The following is a 23,159-nucleotide window of genomic DNA, read 5'->3' on the forward strand; positions in this document are numbered from 1 at the left end:
GACTCACCATGCGACGCTGAGCAAGTCATTTAACCAGCCCGAGCTTCATCTTTCTCATCTTTAAAATGGAAAAATAAAACTTGTTACCAACTCCCCACCAATGCTGGGAGGACAAGAAAACATAAGTTCTTGCTGCTCTTTAGAAATAGAATGTTAAAATGTTAATATAATTCTATAAATAGTACAACTCCTTGTGTTCATTTCAAAATTCAGTGCTACTCTATAGTAGTACTATTTGTAATATTCCTGTACTAGACACTCAGCAGAATACGGAAGAGTAACTTCAGTCAGATTCCAAGAGCATTTCATACACTTATCCACACACACTCACTCTCTCCCCCACCCCGCTCCCACCCCCCACCCCGGCAAGGCAGGCTGGGCTTGGGGAGCAGCACCTGGAGGGGAGGTGGGGCGGTGGAGCAGGTAGGTCTGCCTGCCCTCCTTGCTCTCACCAGCTGGGAACCTCTCCCCTGAGAACCACCAGGAAGGACAGCACAAACCCACCCAAACAAGGTGGATTTCTACTCAAAACAGACTAGAGGGTTGGGAGGTTTCACTGTATTCCAACACTTTCAGAATAGTCTAGATCGTTATACTGCCATGAAAGAATATCTGCATCAAAAAACTGGGTTTCTGAACAAAAATTAACAATATAATGTATTGGTGAAGAATTATATGGCAGTAATTATTATCTATGGATTTCAGGTGATTTGGTGTTTTAAAATTCTTCTTTGGTTTATTCTAGTTGTCTTCCTAGTTTAATTTTTATTTTTAAAAAATTACATTATTTCTAATTAACAGTTACCTCATTCCCAGTAATCCTGGGGAAGAGTTTAGTGTATTAAAAGCTTTTAGAAATATTAACATGGGGAGCAGTATGAAAAGAATGGGTACATGGGGGTGGGGCTGCTTCAGAAGGACCCCAGTAGAGAACTGGCACTCTGAAAACAGAAAGGCCAGCACAGGTGAAGCTCAGGTCCCACTCAGAACGTAAGACGTGTGATGTGTCCTGGTGGCCTAGTGGGACCACTGCAAGGGCAATTCCTTAATTACAGTGCAGCCCCGAGGCTCCTGCGTGGCCCAGTGGGGACCTGGGTCCCGGTGACTGACACACGTGCGTCTCACAGTTAACATGAAGTCAGTTTTACCCAGAAAGGGTCACTATGCACAGAGCATCTGCATCTTTAGAAGCAGGACCATAAGAGACTTATCTTGACAGTGACTTTTAGATCTGAACAGTTTACACAAAAATAACATTTGATGAAGTTACATTTTCAAGTACTTCAATTATGATCTCTATGGTACACAGAAAAAGAAGAGAATTGTACTTCCCTAAACAAATTATCTACCATGTCAAGAATCTCATCCAGAAACTTCACGTGAATTAGAATATGTCCAGGAGCCTTACGTTTCTTATATCTTAATAGCACACAATTCAGTTCTCTGCTGACCCAGACTTGCAGTATCTGCAGGGAGTAACTATTATAACCCAGTTTGTCTTGTCTTTGACCACGCCGCCCTCTGTGGTCCATGTTACTTCTGAACTCTGAGAAAGCCTGCGCCTAGTGTCCTGTGAGAACCCAAGGGAGGGCTGTGTGCGTCCCCCCAACAGAGAAGCTCAGCATTTTCCCTACAGCAGCGGTTTCCAAACTTTTTAAGGAGCGCTGAAATCCTTTTTTAAAAAATTAAAATCTAATGTAGAATCCCAATATAAAATAAAACCTAAACAGCATTTTCTCATTATAAACGTGTAACAAGTTCTTATGATAATAAAGTAAACAAGTAAGAACAATGAGGCTGCCTCAGAGAACCTGTGATCTGAATGTGAAGTTACAGACAGGTCCAGCCTCAGCGCCCACCTCAACTCCCAATTTATTTTTATCTTTTATCTTGACTGCATAACAGAGAAAATCTTGATGCACACAGGAAAGTGGCTGCAAATAGCAACAATGCTTAGTCTGCTTGCCCTGTAATCCCAGGGAAATTTGCACTCACGCAGAGACAGCATGAAACATTTTATCCTCACACCTGGACAGAGATGATGTGGGGACAGCAGTGTGTGAGCCTCTAAACCAAGGTGAGCTTCAAATGCGCTCCTCTGGTTGCACGCAATTACACCTCAATAAAGCTGAATCTAAAGAGCACTTAAGGGTAGACGAATGGAGAAAGAAGGTGTGGCCCATATATACAATGGAATATTACTCAGCCATAAAAGGAAACGAAATTGAGTTATCTGTAGTGAGGTGGATGGACCCAGAGTCTGTCATACAGAGTGAAGTAAGTCAGAAAGAGAAAAACAAATACCATATGCTAACACATATGTATGGAATCTAAGAAAAAAAAAAAAGGTTCTGATGAACCTAGGGGCAGGACAGGAATAAAGACGCAGACACAGAGAATGGACTTGAGGATACAACGAGGGGGAAGGGTAAGCTGGGACGAAGTGAGGGAGTGGCATGGACATATATACACTACCAAATGTAAAATAGCTAGTGGGAAGCAGCCGCATAGCACAGGGAGATCAGCTCGGTGCTTTGTGACCACTTAGAGGGGTGGGATGGGGGGGTGGGAGGGAGATGCAAGAGGGAGGAGATATGGGATACGTGTATATGTATAGCTGATTCACTTTGTTACACAGCAAAAACTAACACAACATAGTAAAGCAATTATACTCCAAAAAAGATGTTAAAAAAAACCAAACACCACCTAAGGGTGCATACTGCTTTTCCTGCCTCTTTTTAAAACGTAAATGTATGCTCTGAAAATAAAACTCAAGTCAAATGTTGGGAGAGCAGCACTAACTTCTCAGAACCTCAGAGCTTCCAAAGGAAACCAGTCTGAGAGCCAAGGCCTCCTGTTTGGGGGCGGTGCTGGTCTGAGCGGTGGCCTCAGGCGCCAGCTCTCGACTGTCCCTCCCTGGTTAACCCAAGCAGTTCTCTATTTACTCACTGCTTCACGTAAGACCCCATCTGAGGGGAGGGTTCCTCCTGCTGCTCAAAGTGAGTTTAGGAACCGCTGCACTGCATGACCTGCACCCTAGATTCTTTCAGTCACCTGGATCCAGCCCAGGCGAAGCGCCCTGGGGTGGATTCTGTCAAAGATGCAGAGTCGCTAGTGTCTAAAAGTCAAGTAAAAAGGTATCCAGCGCCCAGCGTGTGTGCGTCCTGAGTGACAGCATGTCCACAGTGAGAGAGGAAATGTGAGGTGAAGGGCAGAGAGCAGGAACTGGGTGGGGGTGGGGTCCCACCTCTGCCCACCGCACCGTGACGCCCGCCCGCCCGCCCGCCCTCCACGGAGGAATGAAAGCAGCTCTCCCTCACCCCCAAGTCTCAGTCTTGAAGACAGTAATAGAACTCTGAGATGTCAATAATTTTATTTTCACGTGATTTCATAGAAAGATTGACCTAGAAATACTGTCTCAAGAGAAAGCTCCTCCAGAACTTCATTCTAAAGGATCAAACCCTGACCCCTGGCTCCTGAAGACCAGCGAAAAGAGGGGCCCTCTACACAAAGCACGCAGACAACAGCCACCACGGGGAGAGTACAGTACACAGTGCGGGCTGGACACGGACACGAGTAGGGCAGCGCCACCCTCATTTCCCTTTGGGCGACTGCCCAACGGGGTGAGTGGTCAAAGCAGATGCTGATTGGTTGTCTTGGCACAGGGGAACCAAAGCAAGGGAGCTGCCAGGTAAAGACAGTCGAAAGAGATGCTCTCCCTTAAAGCTTGGCCAACAACGTTCTGCACAAAATGTCAACTAGAGTGCTGACCCTTACCAAATTGCTACAGCTGTAGAAAATCCCAAAGAATAAATAGATTCAATAAGATAGACTATAAGAAAGTCCCAAACTACCATTTGGCAAAACATCTGCACAATTACCTAATCAAACTGCATTACGTGACTTCAAAAAAATCAACACTGCACCTGAATGCATTAAAGCTAATCCTGCATTCAACCCTCCCCCATAAAAGCAGAATTCCAAAGACACCAGCTCAATGTACAAAAAAATTACCCACGTGTTACAAAAATTCACTAGAAAGAAAATGTCCAGAAGGCAATACTGGAGAAACAGCAGTGGTAAGAATTTCCACAGAGGCAGAGTCAGAGCCTGGCCACAGAGGTGACATGTTTCTAATAGAGGCACATGCTCGGGACCCAAAAGCCTCCGGCAGGTAACCGTGGAGACCGGTGAGCCGCTGGGCCCTCCGGGGACTGAGCTGGGGCGTGAAGAGTAGCCACCCTAACATTCTCACTCCTGACCGGTTCTCTTCTACAGACGAGTTCTGTTTGAATCACCATTTTCCTTGGAAGTATTTAAATTAATTCTAACAAAACCTACAGCAGCCTCGTCAGTGAAATTAGGAGCACTGAAGTTAGCAATGAAAATGGGTAAGTTAAAAAAGCGAGTTAGTTATCTGCCACACTAATCCTAATATTAAAATAAAACCAAATTATGGATTATGCTTTAATAACCAGGACACTCAATCAGCATTTAAGTGCTCAAAGTTAAGCCAAACAGCTTTCATGGATTCCTAAAAAGAAGAAAATTACTACTTCAAACAAATAACAGACTTCAGTGTTAGCAGAAGAACTTACAAAAAGCTTAATTTTTCGTACTTAATTTGAGACAGGTAGGCTGTCTAGCAGGTAAGTCAGGAGATGCCAGAAAGCACTCCGGTGGGAGACGGCCCAGACTGCTGCCCGGGGCCTCGCAGCACGGGCTGAGCGCGCGCTGTGTACTGTACTTACCCCATTCCACTCTACGCTCATACTCACTTCCTCCCCTCCGTCAGGGCCGCTCTCGTACTTGACCACATCCGCGCTGAGGCTCTCGCGGCTTCTCCGCTTCTCCATGTTCTCAGGGTCATTCAGCACTTCAGCTACTCTCTGTTTGTGAGCATTGTCAAGACCCTGCGAGCCAGGCAGGGGGAAAAGGGTTTGATCCATCAGCACTTAAGTTTTATTGGGGATTTCTAAGATAACTAAATGTATATTAGGGGAAAAAAGTTCTTAAACATTGGAGGGAAAAATCAGAACAGTGATTCTCAGGAATGTACACTTAAGACTTGTGCATTTCACCGTATGTAAATTTTACCTCAAATGTTAAAAAATTATAAAATACTGAGCTCCAGGTTATGATGTGCACGCTGAAGTATTTAAAAGGAAGTGTACTGAGGTATACAACTTTGAAAGGCATCAAAAAAAAAAAAAGGACCGAAGGATGGATAGATGGGAGAGATGCTCGTGACTGAATCTTGGAGGCGGTACACGGGTATAAAACCCTCTCAACTTTGCTCTATGTTTGGAAGTTTCATGGTGAGACGCTGGGAAACTGCCCAGTTTTTGACACTTTAACATTAAGTGCCTGGTGTTCCATGCCTCCAAAATAAGTACGGGGTTGAAAACTCGCGGATTACTTTGCTCTCAGTATAACATTTTTAAAAATCAGCCACTAATTTAACAAAAGGCATTTTAACAGCAAACGTTCCTACTCCTCAGAGTGCTGAGCAGCAGCAAGCACTCGCCTGCTTTCTCAACGTTCACCCCAGGCACATCTGAGTGAAAACATAACTGGATTAACACCCAGCAGCAAACGTTCTCCGTGTGCATTTCAGTACCATCTGATCACCAGGTGCAGCATGTCTTGTGTTCTACATGGACTCTCAACCCAAAAAGCTCATGCAAATACCGTCCCTTCGCTCACCCTCAAGGTTTCCTCCTCAGGGGGGCACAATACCCAAACAGACCATGTGCTGCGGTGACCTCCACAGTGAAGCAGACCGTGGCCCTCCCAGGCGCAGGAGGGGCTGTTCTCAACAAAGCACTAGCAACATCCCTTTCTCTAAACATCTGCAGCTCCTGACTCTAGACACCACTGGTTGGATAAACACTATTTGGCACTGGTTTACAGCAAAGCCTGGTGATGAAGGAGCACCACAGACCACTCCCAGTCGAGCCAGAATCCCACGCCGCCTACACGCAGGGCGCCCTCCCCTGAACAGTAGCCCCTCAGAGTCAGAAGACCTGGGAAGGACGACAGGACTCAAAAAAGGGGCTCCTGCAGGGCACAAGCTAGGAGAACACCACTGACAACACCTATGCTGGGCCTTCTTTAATCCCTCTGCACAGAATCCCTTGAAGGAAAAAATTCTAAGGTACCCATGGGTAACTTTAATCCCGGCCAAAAGGTGGCTATAAACCAACAACTGCATAATAGGCTACATATACACCATTCAGGGGAAAAAGCCACACCTGCCCCTCCAGCCCTAAAAATAGAAAACAAAACCTGCCATCTTTATATGCATACACATACACAGTAATACATTAACTCCTTACTCTAAAACTGGTAATTAAAGGGCAAGAACTAAGCCTTTTTCCTGTATGTTCTTTACAACTGTATTTCAGCATAACTAAAATACCTCAGTTGATGAAGGAAAGTGCTTCAGCAGTCCTTCTTATTGCCAAATAGTATTCCATCCCATGGATATACCACCTCGTGTATCCATTCATCCATCGACGAACATGTGTCTGTCTGTCTGTTCGTTCAGCCTACTGAGAGTAATGCTGCCACGAACTTATGTGCACAAGTGCAGTCAATCCTCATCACTTACGGAGGCCGTATTTGCTAATTCACCTACTGGCCAAAATGTATTTGTAATCCTAAAATCAACACTCACAGTGCTTTCATGGTCATTCACAGACACACAAAGTGGAGAAAACTTCGAGTCACCCGACGCGCACATCCCCAGCTAAGATCGAACAAGGTGACACTCTGCTTTCTTGTTTCACCTTATACTGTAAACAAGCATCCTCCCTCCCCCAGTCTAAATCATCTGGTGCAACGTTTTCCACATTTCGGTCAGTGATTTCACTGTTTAAAACGGCCCCCGAGAGCAATGCTAAAGTGTCCTCTGGTGTTCCTAAGCGCAAGAAGGCTGGGGTGTGCCTTATGGAGAAAGATAAGCTCTCTCCAGGCACAAGTTACAGTGCTGCTGGCCATGAATTCGATGCTAATGAATCAACAACATATACTAAATAAGGTGTCTTTAAACAGAAGCAGACCTCAAACAAGGTTATGTATTGATCGGTTGAAGTAAATGTGACCAGAGGCTCCCAGGAACATAACTCTGCATCTCCCTAGGAACAATGGTTCAGTATTTGCTAATTCAGTGTTCAGAGCAACTTTATAGAACAGAAGTACCATGAATAACGAGAATCGGCTGTATTTGTTTTGAGTACCTGTGTTCCATTCTCTCCAGTGTATACCTAGGAGTGGACTTGCAGGGTCAGATAGGAACTCTATGCTTCACTTTTGGATGAACCTCCAAACTGTTCTCTACAGAAGCTGCACCATTCTACGTCCCCACCAGCAGTGCACAAGGGTTCCAATCTCTGCACCTCCTCCTCAACACTTGTTATTTCTGTTTTGTTTTTGAATTCTAGCCATCCCAGTGGGTGTGAAGTGGTACCTCACTGTGGTTTTCATTTGCATTCCCCTGATGACTAATGATGTTGAGCATCCTTCCATGTGCTTGTTGGCAGTTGTGTAGCATCTTCAGAGAAATGTCTATTCAGGTCCTGTGCTCGTTTTTTAATTAGGTGGTCCTTGTGTCTTTATACATTCTGGACACTAGACCTCCTCAGAGATGTGATTTGCAAATACGTCCACCCATTCTGTGAGTCTTTTCATTTTCTTGATAGTGTCCTTGAATGCACAAATGTTTCTAATTTTGGTGAATCTAATTGACTGACTTTTGCTTTTGCTGCTCGTGCTTTTGGTGTCATATTTACCATACATTTACATTATATTGTCCCTTGAACAATATAATTTTATTTGTACAAACTAGAACAGTAAACATTTTCTATTTCTAAATCAAGGTTTCAATAAGTCTCGTAAAAGAGAATCATTACACTCAAAGTTAAAAACGGAAGGCTAAGTTAAAAACAGAAGGTTTCTCACTGACCTGTTTACGTGACCTCATGGCTGCTTCTTCCAATGTTTCTGCAGCTTCAAATTTGCCTTGACGTCTGTAAAGTGCCCCAAGGTTTTTTAAAGTAGTTGTAACAGTTGGACTGTAAGAAAGCATATGATATACAAAACTATAAAATATAAGTTTTAGAGCAACCACTATCAACAGCACATAATCTAAAGGACAAACAGACTTATGTTTGGCTAAAATTATTTAAATTTCTATGGTATTTTTTTTTAACTGTAAAACTCTAACAGGCTCTTCTATGTCAAGCATCCCCTGCCTACTGCACTGAGCCCTGTGGCTGATGGGACATGCCCCTGTATTCTTTCCAGTCTGTGGCTGCTCCCACAGACCACCGAGCAGTCTCAACAGAAATGTCTATTCTGGGTCTGTCCAGTGACCATCAGGCTTCCCACCCCCGGGGCAGAGCTGCCTGTCAGGCAGTAAAGAGGACACATGTTTTAATGCTGCTATCTACCTTCTCCCCTCCCTCTACAAGTAGAGGGGAAGCAAAGTGAATCCAAAACTCATCACCAATGAGATCTGAGTCACAGAATGACGGTTGTGTGTGCGAAAGGATGAACAGTGTGGACACAGACAGTGTTTCTGCACTCCTCACAGAGCACTCTTACTAAGAAACTAGAAATAAATCTAGTTCATTTTAGTATAGATATACTTCAAGAGATTTCTTTCTTACTGACGATAGGCGCTTTAGAAATAAAGAAGAGACTCCATGTCTCTGAGACAATTTACAGAATACTGGGAGAAACAAAGCACATGCAACTCAGAAGTTATGCTAAGTGCTATGGGGAACCCAAATAAGGAGTATTTGTTCCAAACTAGGGGTTCAGAGAGTTTTTCTGAAATAGAAGACTGGTAAACTAAGTCTTAAAGGGAGAGCAAAAGTTAAAATAGGAAAAAGACTGCAGGAAAGGTGTTGCAGTCAGAAGAGGAAATGGGCATCTACACAGGCTCATGGGCTGCTGGTGAAGGAGCTCACACAACCCTCTGCAGACACGGAGGCCCTGAGGGCTGCGGTAGAGACTGGGGTGTGCACCCGGACACACCTGCAAAGTGCTGGCTTTTGCACGTCTGCTGGCCTGTTTCCCGTGAGTTTGCTCTATGGCCACCTTAAATGTTGTGTCTCTATTTAGTCATCTTTTCTCCTGCGATTTGGTAGTTAGCCTTAGACACAGCATTAATGGACAGAACCAATATTTTACCCATGTGACCCATATTACGGTGGGTTTTGTGTACATGAATTACCTCATTTACAAAGTTATGGAGTTTTTATTGGAATTAGGGGAAAATCAGGGACTGTGCAACCACACCACTTTAAGGAACTTACACACTCGGTCGTTTACAAGCTACCTTTGAAGCATTAGCACCTTCCACAGCTGTGTCTTTGTTTTTCAGTTAAGCAGACGTACCTGTCAACTTTGCAGGCTTTGTACCAGCCACCATACTCTCCAAAAGAAGTCCCATCCTTTTGCTTTCCCTAAATTATAGCAAATAATTTCAAGTGAATAATTATCTTAAGCAATATATTCAATTTAGAATCTCTCGAAATAGTATGTCCTTACTTTGCATTCTTCTCTTTCCTCAGCGTGCATCCAAATGGGTTTATTTTCATCTAGGGAAGAAAAAATAACATACTATAAACTGAAGCATAACAGAGCCCACAAAGTGGAAGTTGTCAATTTCAGCAACTGCAAGGTTTCTGTTTTGTTTTCCGTATGATCCTTCTCAGATATTACTTTTCACATCATGGACAGACAAGGTTTCACAATGGAGAATAAAGACTATGAAGACAGAACCAGACCACAAGAAACCAGTAGGAAATGGCCATTCACATGCAGCTCTGTGAACAGAAGACATGGAATCAAAGGTACCTACCTAGACAGGGTAGGCAATGATCAAAAACATGGACAAATGCTAGGGTCCCTATAAGGAAACTTTTAATGCTAGAATCCTCACGTAACACTTGGGACTATTTAGAATTTGAACAACTAACATTAAACAAAAGTCTAAGAAATAGTAGTAAGATGTTGGGAGCAAAAATGGAAAAACTACAAATCAATATTCCTTTAAAATTTTCTTCACTTTTGAGAGCACTGACACATACCACTCATCCAAAGCTTCCAGACAACGAACGCACCCACGTCATGGAGGATAAGCAGTCTTAAAAGTGAAGGTTATGGGCTTCCCTGGTGGCGCAGTGGTTAAGAATCTGCCCGTCAATGCAAGGGACACGGGTTTGAGCCCTGGCCTGGGAAGATCCCACATGCTGCGGAGCAACTAAGCCCGTGTGCCACAACTACTGAGGCTGCGCTCTAGAGCCTGCGAGCCACAACTGCTGAGCCCGTGTGCCACAACTACTGAGCCCGTGTGCCACAACTGCCGAAGCCCACACGCCTAGAGCCTGTGCTCCGCAACAAGAGAAGCCACGACAATGAGAAGCCTGCACACTGCAACGAAGAGTAGCCCCTGCTCACCGCAACCAGAGAAAGCCGAAGCACAGCAAAGACCCAATGCAGCCAAAAATAAAAACAAATAAATAAATAAATTTTTTTTAAAAAGTGAAGGTTATGAAAATACTTTTATGACATGAAAAATGCTTAAGCTACAAGTATAAAGGAAAATAAGCAGTATACATGATTATATATAAAGTGTGGTTTCAATTATGCAAATCAATAGGCAGAAAAGGACAGAAAGACACTAAAAAAATTAAAAGACATATTTGGGTGATGAAATTATAGGTGATTTTCATGTTCCCATCTCTTCACTTATTTTTGAGGTTTCTGGAGAATAAAACCTGTGCTCCCACCCAATCCAACCACTCATCAGCTACCCATCCTGGGCGAGTCACTTAGCCTGCAGTGTCCTCGCTCCTAAAATGGAGTAATGTGTGACCCACTTCACAGGACTGTTGAGAAAATTAAATAAGATTACACATTTAAACTGTTTTTAACTAAAAGACTAGTATGTGGTTAACTATTCTTAGGATTATTTGGCATGTCATAGGAGAAGAATGAAACTAGATTTAAATACTGGTTTTAAAAGAGTGAACATTTGCATAGCAAAGGAAACCATAAACAAAATGAAAAGACAACTTACGGAATGGGAGAAAATATTTGCAAATGATGCAACTGACAAGGGCTTAATTTCCAAAATATACAAACAGCTCCCACAACTCAACAACAAAAAAACAAACAACCCAATCAAAAAATGGGCAGAAGACCTAAATAGACATTTCTCCAAAGAAGACATACAGATGGCCAACAGTCACAAGAAAAGATGCTCAACATAACTAATTATTACAGAAATGCAAATCAAAACTACAATGAGGTTATCACCTCACATCAGTCAGAATGGCCATCATTAAAAAGTCTACAAATAACAAATGCTGGAGAAGGTATAGAAAAAGGGACCCTCCTACACTGTTTGGTGGGAATGTAAATTGGTGCAGCCACTATAGAAAACAGTATGGAGGTTCCTCAGAAAACTAAAAATAGAATTACCGTAGGATCCAGCAATCCCACTCCTGGGCATATATCCAGACAAAACTGTAACTCAAAAAGATACAATGCATCCCTATGTTCATAGCAGCACTGTTCACAATAGCCAAGACATGGAAACAACCTAAATGTCCATCGACAGATGAATGGATAAAGAAGATGTGGTACATATATACAATGGAATACTACTCAGCCATAAAAAAGAACGAAATAATGCCATTTGCAGCAACATGGATGCAACTAGAGCTTATCATACTAAGTGAAGTAAGTCAGAAAAAGACAAATACCATATGATACCACTCATATGTGGAATCTAAAATATAACTCAAATGAACCTATCTATGAAACAGAAACAGACTCACAGACATAGAGAACAGACTGGTGGTTGCCAAAGGGAAGGGGGGTGGGGGAGGAGTGGAGTGGGAGTTTGGGGTTAGCAGATGCAAGCTATTATATACAGAATGAATAAACAACAAGGTCCTCCTGTACAACACAGGGAACTATATCAGGTATCCTATGATAAACCATAATGGAAAAGAATATAAAAAAAAAAGAATGTAAACATATAACTGAATCACTTTGTTGTACAGCAGTAATTAACAACATTGTAAATCAACTATACTTCAATTAAAAAAAAAACAACAGTGAGACTAACCAGGGAAGTTTTGAAAAGGAAGAGTACTCACAGACTTGGTCACATCACATATCTAACTTCACCCCCACCCGGCCTCACTGCAAACCTCAGCAGCCAAGAAGATGTGCAACTGGTACAAGAATCAATACCTGCATAAATGGAGAGGAATGGTCCAGCAGAAAAACAACTGCCACCATTACCACTACCACTACCACCAGCAGCAAAATCCTTGACTTGATAAAGAATTTAGAATAGGACCTTACAAATGAGTGGGGGGAATGGAAGGATTATTCAGTTAGTGGTGCTGGTACAACTGTTTAAATACTTGAAAAATAATTGTGTATCACAATTATTAAAAAAAAAAAAGAGTGAACAGTATTTAAAGCTTAATAACACTGTTATTTACTGCAGTTTTAGCTTTATGTACTAATCTAAGCCTATTGTTAGAACAGACAAGAATCCACCACAGTTAAGAAAACTAGGTTTCCTGACAACAAACCAGGTCATGGGTTTCAATGCTGCACTGTAGCCAAGAAGGCCCTGTGACCTGAAAGCCACGCCCCAACAGCAAACCAGGACACATGTGCACCTTGCCTAAAGAAAAAATGCCTTTCTGTCCTATGTTTTAACATTTGTGTGGAGGATAAATCCGAGTACAGAAAAACTGCTTTTAACTAGAACCCAATTAACTGGACTTCATGCTACTATTTTTAGTAGAAAGAAGCTAGCAAATCGCAAGGAAACAAGTCTTCCCCAAGAGTAAATTTTTTTAAAGAAGCACTAAGGAGATGTCCTGGAATCAACACAAAACCAGCAAGGCCTCTACAGTTAGACGAGGACATGAAAGTTCCCTGTGAACTGTACAGGTCCAGGGAGGTGGGCTGTTATCCAATCCCGGCACAACTGCAAACGGAATCCATCTTCGAAATGATGAGCCTGAGGCATTACAATCTTCTGATAGTAAGAGATTTACTGCTCCGCTTGTTAACAGAAAAAAACTAATACACTTTTCCAAGATTTTTCAAAAGTGGTTTCTAGAAACTCTCTATAGAAGAAAATATTTATTAATCAAAACCTCTTTTTCCCCACGAATTCTAAGGTTTCCCACACGCTAGTAACAACTGTCCACATTCTGAAATCCTTATGTAATAGGTAGTAAAGGGGGGAAGACGCCTTATGTAACACACAAACATTGTTTTACTGAGCAATTAAAATCTTATAAAATATTAAGCACCTACAATACTTTAAGGGATACAAAGGAGACAGGCCTTAGCTCTTTAAGGCTGTCAAACAATCCAGCAGGCCTGGGATGGGTCAAGAATTTGCATTTCTGACAGGTCCCAACTGGTGCTGAAATTGCTGGTTCCTGCCGGCACTTTGAGAACCACTGTACTACAGAGCAATTCTAGAAAGCATTAATGACTCCAGGAAGGCTTTCTGGAGTCAGTGCATCTAGGTTGTGCCTAAAGCACGTGTGGACTCCGGTGAGGGTAGCGTGGTCCATCACCCTGACCACAGGCTACATGACTCCATTATCGGTAATGCCAGGGCAGGCATGCAGGGTTCACCATGGTCATTGGATGATGAATGATGAGCCGATGGGCACTCACTCAGACTGGGTCACGTCCTCTCCAATAAGCGCTCCATGGAAAATCATTTCTAAAATTCAAATTAAATTCTATCTTGAAAATACTGTGATGACTTGGGTATTACCAAGTTCAAGCTGGAAATCACTATTTTTTTTTATCCTTTTGCTTCATGGAAATCACTATGTTTAACGCATCCTACAACTGCATCTGCTTAGAAACAAAAGTGTATTTCTTACCATCTACAGAACCAAACTCCCTTTCATGTGCGCGAGTGAGAATCTCTTTGTACAGTGTTTCTGCTTGCTTGAATTTTCCTTGCTTCAGATAGCAGGATGCCTTAAAATAAAACAAAGTACTTACTATTCTTCATACGTAAGTGAAGCATACGTTCTTATTTATAGGTTAAACTATGAAACAGAGTCCAGGTTTCAGGAAGAAAGTAATCTGACTCTATCTATAAGGTTGTACCTCTGTCAACGTACCAGGTTATTTTTCGTTTTGGCCACATTGGGGTCATCAGGCCCCAGTTTTGTTTGGTAGATCTCGAGGGCTCTTTGATAATAATATTCTACTTCTTCGTACTTGCCCTGGTTCTGGCACAGTAAGGCCAAGTTATTTAACTGCTTGGCAACATCGGGGTGATCCTTTCCCAAAACCTGGGAATAAAAAATAGTGTATTAGAAACACTTATTATTTGTTTCACATGGTACCATCCGATCCATTCTCTACCCTATCATGAGAAGGCGCTTTCTAAACAGAAATACAACTGTGCCTTGCTTCCAGGTTTATGATGTTTAAATGGCTCCCCATGCAATAATAAAAATAACTTAACCAGAATTTGTTGAACTCCTTATTCTTGCGGGGAGGGGACTATGCTGATTTCCTTCACGTGCTTTAGTGTCTTTAATTCTTATAACAATCCTACCTGGTAGGTAATACTATGCACAGTCTGAAGACGAGGAAACTGGGTTTTATAAAGGCTGTTTAATGTGGCCGCTCAGTCCTTGAAGTACCTGAACTTACACCTGGCCCTTCTGAGTCTAACGACATTACACTTATTCCTGCACAGAACAGCCTTCAAAGGAAACTTCCAATTCTTCAATTCACATCCTACGTATCCGTTCACAAACAGACCCAGATTCTCGGAGCATCCCAAACCACTTCCCTCGCATTTCAAACTTCACCCCTCAGGGCTCTTCGAACTTGAACTTACTGTCCCAGACGCCCGACGCTCTTCTCCCAGCACTGCCCTGCTCCCCACCCCCCGCTAAACAACTCATCTTTCAGGTTTCTTTTCAGGTCCCCTCAGATAGGACCTCCTTATATCCAATTTAAGGGAGCCCTCAGCCCATCCCTACCCAGTTTACTCACAAGCACATCACCTGGTTTTTTTCTTTCTTTGCAAGTATCACTACCCAAAACTATCTTATTTATCTATTTAGTCCTTTGTCGCCTGACTCTCCCCCTCAGGGTGCAAATGCCTTGTCTCAATGTCTGGAGGTAATGTCCTCTCAGCACCTCGGACGGTGCGGGCACGCAGATGGACGACTAAACACGACAGTGCTTCCTCGGGACCTGAGCCAGCCGCCCGCCTCTCACCTTGCGCCCTCACCTACACAGCCCCCAGAGAGGCAGGCTGCTCTCCATCCCCTCTGCACTCCCCACCGCTCCCTGCCCCGGAAGCTCTGACCTCGGAGGTCGAGACTCAGCTCCGACGCTGGCTGTTTGTGGGGGGCCATGCCCAGCGCAGTCCCAGCCCTGTACCTGGAGAAGCCCCTGCTCTATGTGTTCCCTGAGCTCTAGGCTAGAAGCCAAAGCACCTGCCTTCCCAAGGTCTGCCTGCTGCACTGTGTCCCCAGGGAAGGGACTGTGTCTAATTTGAAATCACCAACTCTAACCAAGCAGGGAGCCCCCAAGTCCTCAATAAATGTCTGCTACACGACTGAATGAAAGAGCAAATATATATGAATGAATCTGATATATCATCATCTACAGTTCATAATCCTTAATTTGATACATTTGTGGTTCTCCCTGATTTTAACCCCAGTCCACTCAAAATCTCAGTGAATAAAAAATAAAATAAAAACTATTTTATTTTGTAAATATTATGCAGATGGAAACATGGACAAAACTTTACCTGCATAATGTGATAATCAGCCCCTTTTCAACCTCCCTTTCCCAAGTCCTTGCCATATGACTCAAAATTAAATGACTGATTGCTCAGTATCAATGGTAAATAATGACACAAAAAGTCAAATTAAAATATCATGGCATTGGACTTCCCTGGTGGCACAGTGGTTGGGAATCCGCCTGCCAATGCAGGGGACACGGGTTCGATCCCTGGTCCGGGAAGATCTCACATGCCACAGAGCAACTAAGTCCATGCGCCACAACTACTGAGCCTGCGCTCTAGAGCCCGCGAGCCACAACTGCTGAGCCCACATGCTGCAACTACTGAAGCCCGCACGCCAACAGCCTGCGCTCCGCGACAAGAGAAGCCACCGCAACAAGAAACCTGCATACCGCAACGAAGAGTAGCCCCTGCTCGCCGCAACTAGAGAAAGCCCACACGCAGCAACAAGACCTAACGCAGCCAAAAACAAACAAATAAATAAACAAACAAACCTATATGTCATAAAATAACCTTTAAAACAAAAAAATCATGGCATGGACCTGCCAAGTCTCTAACATTTGAATACACAGTCATACAGAGCACTGCTGAAATTAACAAGTTACATTTAAAAAATACCTAATTACTATAAACTGTATTAGCTGATATTAAATATCCATGACATTGACTTACTCTATAGCTCTGAGTTATTCTTTAGTTCTCAAAAACAATTATTCATTTTCTTCAGTTTCATAAGCATATTTGTTGACCTCATTTTTTTTAAATTTTAATGTTTTTCTTCTTGACAGGCACGTGCCCCACTGTCAATGAAATGCCCCCATGCCTTCCACCTACAGGCCTGAGAAATTCCTTCTTCAGTTGAGTCATTTCTAGGCCTCAGGCTGGGAGGGCATGCAGACTCAAGGCTCCACCTTCTGCATACCCACTCCTCCTAAACTCCCATGTGTATGGGCCCATCTGGCTGCGTTTGGGGCTGCCCACCTGACTGAAGGGCTTATTTTCAGTAAATGGTCAGTGATGATATATCACAGTGGTCCTACCTTAAAGCTTAAAAGCGAGTTATTTTTTTTAAAAAAGTGAGTTATTTAAAAGCATAAAACATAGCATCTCAAGGAGAACCGCCCTCAGTCGCACCTTTTCTCTGATCTCCAGAGCTCTTTTACACAGCGGCTCAGCTTCTTTGTACTTTCCTCTTTTGCCGTAAAGCACTGCGAGGTTATTCAGAGTTGCGGCCACCTACCAACACAGGGAACCGCGAAGAACGGTAAACGACAGCAGTGGAGGGGATGTGAGACATCACACACTCATCACGCCCAGTATTTGCAGGGAAGAGCTCTCAGCTGGATGAAGGAACAGGACTCCACTTGAGGAGAAAGAGCAGTCTCACAGTCTACAGACAGACTGCATAAAGTAACACTGCCGAATATTAAAATTAAACAAATCAACATCAACAGAATCTTGATTTTTTTTTTTAATTTCACTGAAAGCCACAAAGCCAACCAAAATAGATCTATATGCAAATCTGACCAGATTTTAATAAAAAGACAATACAAAATCTTTAGGAAAAAATTTACAGAAGTACATGCAATTTGATTTAGGATCAAAAAACACAGTATGTGATCCATTTGAGGTGGGGTGATAAACAACTTAAGTGCACACTGACACCTGCTAAATGGGAGTCACCAGCACTGAAGCTCATCACTTGCACTAAGTGAGGGAAGTCCTACCTGTGCCGTCCAGTGAAAAGGCAGCTCTTAAATCTTCCCTGTTGAGTTTAATATTAAAATGAGATGGGTATAAAAATACATGAGAGAAAATAATATATAAAAAGAATGAAAGAACCAGTATACAAACCGCAGGATGATCTTTGCCCAGAGTTTTTTCACGGATGGCCAAGGCATCATTCAGTAGATTAGCTGCATCTTTGTATTTATTCTGGTCTCTAAATTGAAAAACATACAATTAAGTGTTATAGACACAGCTTACTACATCTCTTTAAAATGTAATTTTGGAACTAAAGAAATAAAAGTTAAGCTTCAGTTATTAAAAAATAGACATTAACTATTAAAACTATTAAAAACACTCCTAATGTAGGAGAAAAAGACTCCATCAATAAACGTACTGGCAAGGTGAGCTGGGTGTCGGGCCTGATTAGCTTTTGAACCTGGCCCTCCCATCTAGATCACTGGGACAATACTACCGCCATAACCTCGCACACAGTAAGCGAGGCCGTCCAGAACAGTGAGGCAGACGGAACGGATTCCGGTGTCTGCACCCAGCTCTGCCAGCTACCGGCTGCGTGGCTCTGGCACGTCACGTGGGCTCCACAGTCACAGTCGGCCCACCTAAAAAGGAAGGATGTGACTCACAGAGCTGCTCTAAGAAGTTAATGATTCGCCACGTGCCATGGAAAAGCCTGTGAAACAGAAGCCCAGGACACACCCCGCAGTGTCTGCTGGAGCAGGGCAGGGCAAAGGGTCCTGCTGACAGTGGGGAGACAGAAGCATCTCCAGCCCCAGCCCCCTTGGTTTAAGTGCTACCTGATGATGGGGCTGCAAACCAGTTACTTACTTTGTGAGACTGAGTACACATACTTCCCAACTGAGTAAGAACGGCTGCCCAGCAAGGCTTTGCCCTGCAGAAGCCAGACTGTCCTGCAGAACACTGGAAGGGCTGATAAGGCTTCCAGATCCTCCGAAGCACACTAATTCTGGCCAAGTATATAGGTTTTGGGCTTCCCTGGTGGTGCAGTGGTTAAGAATCCGCCTGCCAATGCAGGGCACACAGGCTCGAGCCCTGGTCCGGGAAGATCCCACATGCCATGGAGCAACTAAGCCTGTGGGCCACAACTACTGAATCTGCGCGCCACAGCTACTGAAGCCCGCGTGCCTAGAGGCCGTGCTCCGCAACAAGAGAAGCCACTGCAATGAGAAGCCCACACACCACAACGAAGAGTAGCCCCCGCTCGCCTCAACTAGAGAAAGCCAACGAAGACCCAACACAGCCAAAAAATAGATGAATAAATATATATTAAAAAAAAGGTAACAGAACATTCACAGAAGGACACAAATGACTAAAAACACATAATCACAGAATACAAATTAATACACAATGCTGCACTTCTCCATTAATAAAGAGTAAGAGACAACCAGCCCAGCCCCAGGCTGGTGATGGAGGAGGAGCGTGAACTGGCACCACCTTCCTGAAAGCAGCTGGGCAACATGTACCAAGAAGCGTATCATGTTTTTGTTTTTGTTTTTTAATTTATTTATTTTATTTATTTATTTTTGGCTGTGTTGGGTCTTCATTGCTGCGTGCAGGCTTTCTCTAGTTGCAGCGAGCAGGGGCTACTCTTCGTTGCGGTGCACAGGCTTCTCCTTGCAGTGGCTTCTCTTGCTGCAGAGCACAGGCTCTAGGTGTGGGGGCTTCAGGAGTTGTGGCACGTGGGCTCAGTAGTTGTGGCATGTGGGCTCAGCAGTTGCGGCTCGCGGACTCTAGAGCACAGGCTCAGTAGCTGTGGCGCATGGGCTTAGTTGCTCTGCTGCATGTGGGATCTTCCCAGACCAGGGATCGAACCCGTGTCCCCTGCATTGGTAGGCGGATTGTCAACCACTGCGCCACCAGGGAAGCCCACGTATCATGTTTATACTCTAACCCGGTTTAGGAATTGACACTGAAACAAAATACAAAATCCTGAGCAAAAGATGTTCATCAGTAGATTAATGCCGCCCCCCAAAAGAGCTTACAATTAAATGTCCCTTAATAGAAAAATGTTGAAATAGAGTTATGGTACAGCTCTAGGACACAATATTGAATATGAATATATACGTAGCTGCTAACTTTTTTCAAATGTTCTGCTGACATGAGTAAACTCTCACACTATAGTGCGAAGGAAAAACACAAGACTGAGGAGAGGCCACCGAATTCCCAGCACCCAGCACAATGACATCTGTGTGACCACGCACCCTAAGTACAACAAATTCCAGTGGCATTCTATGCATATTTTTTATTTAACTCGTTTACAATAAAAATATCTACCATCAGTCAGAAACTCTCATGTTCTTCGTAGGCATGTAAATTTTTTAAAGACCTTTCTGGAATGAAATTTAGCATAATCTACCAAGATTTTAAATGCAAATACCTGTGACTAAGGAATTCTTACAATAATGCATAACAGTAAAAATCTGCAAACCTGAATGTCCATCAGCACGAAACCTGTCAAAAACTGTCAGGACTACCTGTAAAACAGAGTGCTATGCAGCACGGAAAAGGCTACGCTGCTCTCGAAGCCGAGCCGCGGCGGCGGCGTGGAGCCGCGGCAGTGGCATGGCGGTGCTCAGTTTCCTTCCGGTGCTCTTTAAGGCGATCAGCTCCCTCTCGGGACAGTCTACTCCTCTTCTCTTCATGGAGCCCTCTCCCTCCTTTCCCCCTCCCTGCTCAAGTTCCCAGCTCCATCCCCGCCAGCCCCACGCAGCTGGGCTACCCTGCCTCCAGGCTCCAGCCCCCTCGGGTCCTGTGCACTCCCCACAGCCACTCTCCTAAGACCTGGCACCTGCAGAGTGCCCAGCCCTTCCAGCCCCATCCCTCACTACTGCCAAACAGGATGCAGGAGTCTGCCCCAAACACACCCTTCAAGGCCGCAGAAAGCGCTCGCACCCCTCCATTAGGCCTTCCCTAATCCTCTCAGCTGGAAGGCATCTTTTCTGTTCCATGAACACGTCTGGGTTACTTTCTTTCTTTATTGGCCATACCAAGCGGCTTATGGGATCATAGTTCCCCAACCACGGACTGAACCCGGGCCCCAGCAGTGAAAGCGCAGAGTCCTAATTCCTGGACCGCCAGGGAATTCCCGCTTCTGTGTTATTTTATTAACAACAATCTCCCTGCTTCTATAATTACACATGAACACAGCCAGCCTATTCTCTAAACAAGGTCCTCAGTTCCTTTAGAAACAGGTTTAGATGATGCTGTTTGACTATTTCACAGTGCCAGGTAACACCATGTCTCACATACCCTGCAACCCTTCAGAGGCTCGGAAAAGCTAAGGGCTCTGGACAACATCCTCTGTCTAGGGGCCACTTAGCAGAGATACAAACTGAACTCTCCTGACTTCAAATTCCACGTTCTGGTTTCTCCTTGAGAACAGGTATTATGTATTCATCTTTAGGGACTCACAGGAACCAGCCCAAAGTCTTACATACGTCTGGATCTCAAAACTGTTGGCTAAATTGAAACAAACAAACTAATGAAGAAAAATGGAGCAGTTCACTGAAACCCACCACACTGGAGTGGCCACAGCAAACCAGTCCTGCGTGTGAGTAACACCCCGACCTGCTCGATTTCAGGTCAGTTCGGCTAAAAGACAGAAGCAGACAAAGGGCTCCCACGTACCACTGCCCAGTGCCTAGGCAAACTATTTAATTCCATTCAGGAAGTTCACCAAAGGCTTCTGAGTTAGCAAACATGTTCAAGTGACTCAAGGTGGAGACAAGAAGACAACCTGGTCCTCAACTTCAAGGAGCCAGGATCCTGGGAGAAGAGATGACAAAATTCAAATCACCCGGAGGCCAAGTACCTAGGGCAAGTGCTGCGAGAGAGGCAGGGACAGGGTTATGGGGCACAATTTGGGAAGGGGCACGTGGAGCCCTGGATTCAGAAAGGAGAGAGAGCTGACAACGCCTCAGAAAGGCAGGGGGTACGGGCAGGCAGGGTGGGCAGAAGGAGCCTGGTATACCAAGTATTGTGGGGAAAAAAATCAAAAGAGCTTAGCGTGGCCAGAGCGAAGGGTGCTGTGGGCTAGTCCCGGAAGGCTGCCTGGGAGCCCCAGGCAGCGTCCGTTCTTCAGGGTCACACTCTTGCCAGAGAGCTTGCTAAATGTTTGCACTGAACCCCTGGCTGTCTGAAGACAAATGGATGATAAGGCTGGAAAAGTAGCTCGTAACAGTTTACAGACACGTATTTTTAGGGCAAGCTCGTTAAAAACGTCGTCTCTAGGTAAAATCAAGAGAATAAAATGAGGACTACTAGCCTGTACACCAAGGCCAGGATGTTGAGCATGGTGGCCACGTCCGGGTGGTCGTGGCCAGAGGTCTTCTCCAGGTCCTCCAGGGCCTGCTTGCAGAGGGGCACGGCGACCTCGTAGCGCCCCTGCGAGGCGTACTGGATGACCAGGTTGTGCAGGGTGCGCAGCCGCGCGGGGATCTCGTAGCCGCCCTGCTGGGCGGCCGCCGCTGCGCTGCTCTGCTGCTGCTGCACTACACAGAGAAGGGCTCACTTCAGGCGACAGAGAAAATCACCCGGTGACACCAGCTGATTAGCACTCCCTGCTCTGGCTCTGGTCCAGGTCAGCACGTGGTCCCCACTGTACCAAACCTGTCCAGTGTTCCCCACGCAGGCGAGGCAACACCAGCAACTTGTCGGGGGTGCCGCGCGCGCCCCAACAGTGTGGTGAGACTGCTCTTGGCACCAGGAAAACTCCTTTGCCCTTTCGCTCTGTGAGAATCCACAGATCGCGTCGGAACTGCCGGTGCATGCCCCTGTTTACGAGGGCTGGCTTAACATGCTACTCTATCCCAGGGAGAAAATGACTCGCAATTCTCTGGGGAACCACGAGGCAGCCCGAGTGTGCAAGGGCTCCTGAGAGGCAGGCTGCAGACACGCCACCGCCTGCTAATGACAGCAATTACACCCCAAGAGGACCCGCCACCTCGGTCTGCATGCTGCCATTTAACCACCACTCCCAACTTACTTCCTTGACCGGGGTCGTCATCGTCATTTGGGAAGAGGTCATCCAGAGGTTCTTTGGTGGAATCAGTGTCTTTGTCCTCCTATAAAACCAACCCAGGACAATATTAGTCTTACAAATACTATAAATCCTGCACTGGAAATCTTTGATACAAATTTCATTTAAACTAAAAATAGAAAAGATGGTTTGTTTTTCAGATCAAATATAGGACTAGCCACAATTTGGTCTATCCATCAGTTTAGTAAAGAGTAATAAAAAGCCTGCTAGACTGAACTCAAAGTACTTGTGCGGTCAGGAGTGGCAGAACAGATCACGATGGCATCTCTGTGCCTTAGTCGTCACCCGTGTCCTACAGAAGTTCAAAGAGCAGGGAAGCCCTTACTTGAAATAAATTTTATTTGGAAACCAAATGATTAAAATGGCAAATCTCTGAACACCACAGAACTGGCAGACTGGACATCCCCCTCCCCACCCAGCATCTCCACCGCAGGACCCCTAAGAGCAGTGTGACAGCCTATGACTCGTGTCCCCCACAGATGAGCCTTCGGGTAAAATGAGTGACCACAC

At 44.6% G+C, this 23,159-nt stretch overlaps 1 protein-coding gene across 25 annotated transcripts in view; it reads right to left on the minus strand.

The window, feature by feature from the left end:
* The window catches only part of KLC1 (kinesin light chain 1), a 58,526-nt gene that overhangs the window by 13,718 nt on the left and 21,649 nt on the right, over positions 1–23,159 (minus strand). For 7 of the 25 annotated variants that reach the window (XR_014260913.1, XM_082451030.1, XM_082451032.1 and 4 more), the window contains exons 4-13: positions 22,596–22,674; positions 21,876–22,101; positions 17,702–17,789; positions 16,982–17,083; positions 14,199–14,372; positions 13,953–14,052; positions 9,559–9,608; positions 9,406–9,473; positions 7,967–8,075; positions 4,779–4,913 (exon numbers count right to left, since the gene is read on the minus strand). Coding sequence is in view for 23 of the 25 variants with exons in the window: in XM_082451030.1 (XP_082307156.1) it covers positions 4,779–4,913; positions 7,967–8,075; positions 9,406–9,473; positions 9,559–9,608; positions 13,953–14,052; positions 14,199–14,372; positions 16,982–17,083; positions 17,702–17,789; positions 21,876–22,101; positions 22,596–22,674 (1,131 nt within the window). In the remaining 2 variants the exon portion in view is untranslated. Of the gene's footprint in view, positions 1–7; positions 59–4,751; positions 4,914–7,966; positions 8,076–9,405; positions 9,474–9,558; positions 9,609–13,952; positions 14,053–14,198; positions 14,373–16,981; positions 17,084–17,701; positions 17,790–21,875; positions 22,102–22,595; positions 22,675–23,159 lie in introns of all 25 variants that reach the window. The other 18 variants (XR_014260914.1, XM_082451028.1, XM_082451029.1 and 15 more) reach the window with 9 other exon arrangements.

The sequence above is a fragment of the Balaenoptera physalus genome (genome assembly GCF_965194825.1).
Source record: "Balaenoptera physalus genome assembly, chromosome: 2".
NCBI classification, from domain to species: Eukaryota; Metazoa; Chordata; class Mammalia; order Artiodactyla; family Balaenopteridae; genus Balaenoptera; species Balaenoptera physalus.